An 8,282-nucleotide genomic window follows, 5' to 3' on the forward strand; every position below is an offset into this window, starting at 1 on the left:
GGAGGATAAGAAAAAAAATGGTGGTGATGTGGATTTTACTATTGAATGTATAAATGCTTATATTGTACCAAAAGAAAATCTCTAGAATTAAATATTGTCTAAATAAATAAAGAGAATCAATAACGTTTGTACGAAGTTAGCCAGTCTAGTCTAATTTTTGAGTAGGTTAACAATTAATCACTGTCTATACATTTGCATCTCAGCCTTTCTTATAGTAGTGATTTTAATCATTGTCAGATATCATCTATACTTAACCTAAATACGTCATGTCCATACTATGTAATGACCCACTGTGGTTCCATTTTTAAAAATTTTAAATTAACCAAAATTATTAATTTTTTTCAATTTTAAAACTCACATTTATAAATTATAATTTATAAATTACAATTATACAATTGTATATATGTAATATAAATAAAAAAAAATAATTGTTTTATCAGTGAAAAATTTATTTTAAAAGAATTGAACAAACATTAATAACAATTGAACACGTATTAACAATTCGTGACGTAGTTTATTTTATATTATATAGTACACCATAACATAACCAAATAGTTAATTTTGCGATAAGGAAAAAGTAACATATTATTTAATCAATTTAATTACACGACGTACGAATTTTAAAATAAAAACCTTTGTTTTTTTATTGATTACGTATTACTAAATAACTTAATCAGAATGAATTATAACATCTTTATATTTATCTTGGCAGTGAACGTATCAAGTGAACACAAAAAGTATGATAAAGGGTATGCAATTAATTTTTTAAATTCATTTTTACAAGAAAATAAATGGAAAATTTCATCAGAGAAATTTATGTATGACCATGTAAGCAAGAGTAAAATTTTAATATATGATCCACTATTAAATAAAAAAAAATGTTCTAAAGGTTACATCGTCAATACAAAAAATGTTAATCAAAAATTTAGAGAAACAATGTTGCTTGTTAATTACGAGTACACAAAAAGTTTAGCATGGATCGTGTATCACGTAAAAAGTATTGCTGAAGATTGTTTTATATATAAAATATGTTCTAAATCAGAAGATTACGCCAATTGTAAGAGTTTATTAGTATCAAGTATTGAGATTTCCAAAAAACTCATTTCACGTTTTATTAGTGCAATAAATTTTCTAATGAACTTGTTAAATATTAAAACCAATACATTTATTTTAAACGAATTGATAAAATTTTTTGGGTTTATAAGCAGAGAAATAAGTGACAATTCATATGTGAAGCAAATTTATAATGATTTCAATGCCGAGTACAATGAGAATGATTCTAATTTGATCAAAATACTTCAAAATTATCACATTGATCGAACATGCACTAAAATAAATTGTAATGTGGACCACTTTCAGAGGTATATAGAGAAAAATAATTTACCTAAAACGATTGCAATTTATGAATTTATAGGAGTTAACTTAAGAGAAGGTATTCAAAACATGAATAAAACATTGTATACTAATCTGGGCTTCTTTTATGACGAAGTAAATAATGAAACTTCTTATGTTCATGAATGGCACATTGAAAATAAAAAAAAAAAGTTCTTTAATTTTTAACTGTTAAATTTTTAATTTAAAAATTATAAAAAAAACTTTTGTCTATACGTGTAGATTGAAATTGTACCATTATTGGTAAAAGTACACATGGTCTTCTTTTAGCTTGTAACATAATAAAATTATGATTAGTATAAGGTATAAGGTAACATTTTGTAAAATTTTGTTTAAACTTTATTTATCAAGTTAATATTTGGTATATCTGCAAATTTATTCTGATGATGAACACTTGAATATTGCTTATTTGATCAATATGTACAAATTACATTAATCATGTATCGTTATACTAATTAGAAAATACCTCATACCTGGATATCTGAAGACATTTAATTGTATATAATAACTATAAATCAAGATTCTCTGTTTTAGACTTTTATGTGTTAAATGCTGAATTTATGTAAAAACATAATTTATTGGGCAGAAATATTATTAACTTGATCCGTTTGAATTTACCAGTGTTACATATATTATTTTAGACATCCTAGTCATAATTCCTTTGGAATCCTTGGTCCTAAGTTAATTGTTAATATTCTTTTTTTTCTTTAACGTTATGTTTTTAACATTAATGTTGACATTTAATATATATATATATAGATTTTTTCCTTATATTATTTTGAGTCTTTATATTTTATTTATTAGTATGTTTTAATATTACAATAACTTTTATTTTATTATGATAATTATAAAATTAACTCATAATAATTAATAAATTTTAATCATTGTTATCTTAAATTAAACCTTTTATTTATAACCTTTTCCCCTTAGGATAAGGTACAATACCATAGTGCTCTGGTTTTACTTTTGGCGTGCCTCGCACGTAGTGTATTCTCCTCGGGGTTTTTTAAAGTTTAGCTATCTTATACGAGTTTAGTTTACAAGCAAATTTAGAACTTTCAATCTTGCAATATTGTGTCNCAAATTTAGAACTTTCAATCTTGCAATATTGTGTCTGAAAATTAAATTTATATAGTTTTGGAAAATTAATATTATTTAGTTAATTTAATACTTACTAGTTTATTTTCTACTGTTTCTACAGCACTACTCGAGTCACAAGCAGAATACGGTCATTTAGTTTCCACTAAATCATTTTCTTCTATTACATCATCTAGACAAACGTAGTAAACATATAGTTCCTCCAGTTGTCATTTTCATCATGCTCATCTTGAATATCACGATGTTATACTTCACTGATTACACACACGAGTAAGAAAAAGAAGATACAATACGATTGATTTTCACGAGCGATTGTGTTTTATACCAATATTAAATAACAGAAGTGGGGGAAGAATACAATCATCTTTGAAGTGGGTGGTTGTGAGGCGCTATTATTTGTTATCAAATTGAATTTTTATTTTGATAAGGGAGGCGCTAATAATTTTGAAAAGTGAGGCGCCGGATGAGATTATAAGAGAGGCGCTATTATTTGTTATCAAATTGATTTTTTATTTTGATAAGGGAGGCGCTAATAATTTTGATAAGTGAGGCGCTATTATTTGTTATCAAATTGAATTTTTATTTTGATAAGGGAGGCGCTAATAATTTTGATAAGTGAGGCGCCGGAGGAGATTATAAGTGAGGCGCCGGGGAGATTATAAGTGAGGCGCCGGAGGAGGCGCAAGTGAGGCGCCCCCACAAACACACATCNTTGCACGTTTCATTGTGCGTCATACAGAAGTGATTTACTTGCGATCTATATTTTACGACAAAATAGGAGTGGTCATTATATCAAAACAGAGAATTTATGATTATATGCCATATTCTTTTATTATCATTTTGCAGCTAAACAAATTTCAAAACTCCGGTTAACATAATATTTATACTCATATTCAATTTAATTATCCTCTTATTATTTTTCATGTCAAAAAAAATTATTTCTTTCATTTCACCATCCCAATATACAAAACATTAACCTACTTAACGCTTTTTTTTTTATNTTGTGGTAACATTGTACAGCATTCCCTTCCTTCTTTATTACGCCCATTCGTTTTTTCTATAATCGTGCATTGTCACAAAGATTCTTTGAACTTTAATTACATTAATATAGTTTAATTAATTTAATATGNTGAACTTTAATTACATTAATATAGTTTAATTATTTTAATACGATTATTCTAATCTATCCTAACTTTCTGACACATTTTTCTCATTGACTATTTGTAAATTGTTTATTCTAAAATATCATTTTCTTTGATACGTTAATTATTTTGCCATGCGAGTGTAAATAAAACCTCACGTGTGTTTGACCAATGTAGACGTGCTTAGCAGTCTCAAGACTCGGTATAAATGGCCTACATCCATATTGACCGATGTCAAATTGCTAGTTTGTGCATTATTGTAATAATAATCATTTTATTATATTAAATATTACTAAATATCCTCAAAGACCTTGGTACAATTGTACATAGTAAATGCAACAGTGTCGGAGGTTATTTTTTTCAATCATACCTGTTTTCGTTTATTTGTCCTTTATATTATTTAATAATTTATAATAAATTTTAACCGTGACTTGAAATATGTTATATTAAAGTATTTGTAATCTTTATTTTTTTATGAACATTTATAATTTATGAATGACAATATTTTATTGTACATCAGGCGTAGTCATTTTTAATTTTAATTAAAATTGTTATTAGTTATTTTCAATCGTATAAAATAGAACATCATCGCCCATACTACTAGTATACCAGTTTTTTAATTCCTTTTCTCGTAGAGTAAAGGTAAAAAAATTTAATAATTTGAACAATAGTACAATCTTATAACATTTTATGTGTCAATTTTATTTGAAATTCCACTATGCTCCGGTCTGGTAAAACCTCGGTTTGTGGAGGATCAAAAATTGTTTGATTTATACGTCTTCATCGGTGAAAGCTTTAGGACAAGATGCCGGTGAACGTCACAATATATTAATGATTTTTATGTTAAATATATACTTAAAATGATGTGAAATAATTTTAAAATTTAAAATTTAAAATTTTATAAATCAAATAAAGTCAAACAGAATTAAAAAAATATGCTACTAGGTGTATAATTATATGCAATAATGAGAATATATAGCAGATTTTATTTTGGATTGAAACATCTGAATGTCGAAATGTTCATATATAATTTAATTTAAGTTTACACTCACTACAGTGCGAGTAAACTTGGTAAACTATAGTGTGTAAACACCCTCAATACATATAATATAAAAAAAACCCAACCCAGCACAGGGGGGTCGCGGCACAGTGGTGACGTGGCATAGTTGGGTCAAGTATAATGATATCTGATAGTGATTAAAATCACTATCAAAAATAAACGCTTCGATGCAAATCTTTAGATAGTGTTTAATTTTAAAAAAATTGGTGTTTTATTCCAAAAGCTACTTGATCTGCTGGTTCCTTATTAATATCTCGATTAAGATAAAGTATGTCGAATGAAAAAGGGTTTATTAAAAAATATTATTTCTCATAAAAAAATTGTGTGGATCCATAAACTTTTCAATAAGTTATAGCATTATAAAGTTAAATGTAATATAAATAATAAAATCGAAAATTTTCACACAAAAATAGCATTCGGTAGCCGTTTTCACCATGAAGACAAGTCCAGAGGTCAAATTTTTTTTTTTCACATTAAAGTATATTACATTAGCTTTAATTTAAGATATATATAAAAGTGTCAGACCTTCCGGAACATTTTCAAAAGTTAAGTTGAAAAAGTTAATTTTTTGTGAAAAAGTTGTCATTTTAAATCCCCCCCTGTGGGCAGATAAAGGGTCAAATTTACAAAAAAAATATATCAAATGATAGGTAAGGACATCAAGCATCTATATAAAAAAAAGTTATTTTGATAAGTTCATTTTTGAAAAAGTTACGGCATATTTTAGTAAAAAAAATTGAAAAAATTTCGAAAATTAGCGATTTTTAAATTTGTAATTTTTTTGGAGGTTTCCCCCATTTACGGGGAACGAGGGAAATTTTTTCAATTTTGAAGGGTAATGTCTTNGGGAACGAGGGAATTTTTTTCAATTTTTAAGGGTAATGTCTTCGACTAGATACGATTTGTGATCTTTTGACGTATCGTTGAAAGAAATCCGTTCGGTGAGAGCTGAGAAAAACTGGTAACAGACACAAAAAAAAAAAAAAACACATCATAGTAAAACCAATACCTTCTCAGCTTCGCATCGAAGCTAAAAGTATTATGTAAGGGGTATTCTATTTGTCATAATATATTTATAGTCAATTTGAAATTTGTAAAATTGCTTTGTAAAACTTGCGTCGCAAAAATGTGGTCGACACTTGTTTAGAGAGTAGAGACTCATTTTACAATGAGAAAAAAATAACGAATTTTTTAATTTAAACTTTATANATAACTAATTTTTTAATTTAAACTTTATTACTTGACATAGGTATTTTATTATAATAAGTGTATTTCTCATACATTACGTATAAAATCAATTAATCAGAATGAATTATAACATCTTTGTATTTATCTTGGCAGTGAACGTATCGAGTCAACAGAAAAAGTATGATAAAGGGTATGCAATTAATTTTTTAAATTCTTTTTTACAAAAAAACAGGTGGGAACTTTTATCAGAGACAAAAGTGTATGACCATCTAAGCAGGTCTTGGATTCACACGCATAAACTACTAATAAATAAACATTATTGTTGTAAAGGTTCGATCGTCGATAAAAATAATGTTAATCAAAAGTTAAGAGAAACAATGGTACTTATTAATCGTGAGTACATAAGAAGTTTGGNACTTATTAATCATGAGTACATAAGAAGTTTGGCTTGGATCGTGTATCATTTACAACATATTTTAAGTGCTTGTTTTGTGAAAAATTTTATTAAGGCTTCAAAAGATTACCCGTATTGTATGAGTTTATTATTACCAAACATTGAGAATTCTATAAAAATAATTTCACGTTTTATTAGTGCAATACATTTTCTAATGAACTTGTTAAATATTAAAACCTATCCATATGCTTTAGATGAATTAATAAAATTTGTTGGATTGATAAGCAGAGAAATAAATGAAAATGACAATGCATATGTGAACCGAATTTATTATAAATTCTATGACGAATACGAAGAGAGATATTGTAATTTTATCAAAATGCTTCGAAATTATTTCATTGATCAAAGATATACTGTTAATTGTGATGTGGATGATCTTAATAGGTATATAAAGAAAAATAATAAACCTAAAACGTTTGAAATGTATGAATTTATAGAAGTTACCTTAAGAAATGGTATAGAAGATAAGGAAAAAAAATTTTATTCTAATCTGGGCTTTTTTTATGATGAAGTAAAACATGAAACTTCTTATGTTTATGAAAATAGAAAAAAAAAGTTTTTTATATATAGCCGATAAATTGTTAAAGACACTGTTTCTCTAACAAACGATATGTGTGAAAATTAAATAAAATAATTCCATATGTTTATATTATATTATATATCATTGGGTTTAGTTAGCCTTTTAAAATGTATCATCTAGACAAACTTAGTAAACGTATAGTAGGTAATGTTGTAGTATAGCACAATAATAATTTCTTTATGTCATTGATTATTACTCTAGTAAAAATTAAATATTTAATACTTATAATAAAGTGTATATACGATGTAAAAGTTATCGTATGAGATGCCCAATTTTAGCTATAAAGTAATCTTATAAAAGTTTAAATGAATTATATAAAAAAAATTATGCCTTTTTATACTAACATAAAACAAATAATACATTAGACTTAATTATCTGGATGGCGTCTTGTTGCCTCTTATGTTCTGGAATGGAAAATTGAAAATGGAAAAAAAATTTTTTTTTTAACTTTTAAATTGTTAAAGTCACTGTTTCTCTAGCAAACGATTTTTAATATATTTGATATTAATTCATATAAAAATTAACTGTTTCATTAACAACATACATAATTTTAAAATTTTAAATTAAAAACTAATTCGTCATTTTCATCATTGTTTGAATGAAAAATTTTCCTTTTTTATTTATCGAACCAAAATCCGTATTAAAAAAAACCCCAGCACAGTGGGGTCGCGGCATAGTGGGGACATGGCATAGTTGGTTTCAGTATAGATTTAATCTGACAGTGATTTACTAACAAAAGAAACGCTTCGATGCAAATCTGTAGATAGTCTTTAATTCTTAGAAATTTGTGAATAATTATTTTAATTTATTTAAAATATTTTATGTAAAGTACATAAAAATATATAAAATATTTACGGATACCTAAATTTTATTATTATATAAAATAAAATTTATTTTTTCGTATAATCATTGAAATTGTTTTAAACTTTCAAATCTTGAACACAAGAAGTTATTTTTGTTTCTTCATTATATGAAAAGCCAAGATTATCATACTTTCTAGTAGTTTTATACTTAATATGACTTCTGAAGTGAAATTCTACACATCCAAAGCAAATTACACATTTCCAAATTATAGTAATTATGAAAAGATAGTGTTTTCTTCTGTCCTTTTCTCAATACGTATATCGATGTTTAATACCGCAAAATAATACATAAAAACCAAATTTTCATAAACTTTAAAACGCTACAGAATATTTACTACTGAATATTAATAAGATATTTTTTTACTAAAATTATTCTTAAATTCTACTCTACAAAATAGCTATTTTAGATTTTTTTTTTACATTTTATTTAAAATTTAAAAATAATTAATATTTTTAATAAAATGTAAAAAAATTAATTATTGAGATATAGCTATAGACCTAACGT

General features: G+C 25.7%; 1 protein-coding gene across 1 annotated transcript in view; it reads left to right on the plus strand.

Annotated features, from left to right (window-relative positions):
* LOC126906824 (uncharacterized) overlaps positions 1–7,208 on the plus strand; it is a 21,710-nt gene extending 14,502 nt beyond the window's left edge. The window contains exon 2 of the mRNA XM_050687706.1: positions 6,779–7,208. Coding sequence (XP_050543663.1) covers positions 6,779–6,911 — 133 coding nt within the window. The 3' untranslated portion in view covers positions 6,912–7,208. The remainder of the gene's footprint in view (positions 1–6,778) is intronic.
* Positions 7,209–8,282: the final 1,074 nt, after the last annotated feature.

The sequence above is a fragment of the Daktulosphaira vitifoliae genome, unplaced genomic scaffold, assembly GCF_025091365.1.
Source record: "Daktulosphaira vitifoliae isolate Bord-2020 unplaced genomic scaffold, ASM2509136v1 Scaffold_5, whole genome shotgun sequence".
Classification (NCBI taxonomy): domain Eukaryota; kingdom Metazoa; phylum Arthropoda; class Insecta; order Hemiptera; family Phylloxeridae; genus Daktulosphaira; species Daktulosphaira vitifoliae.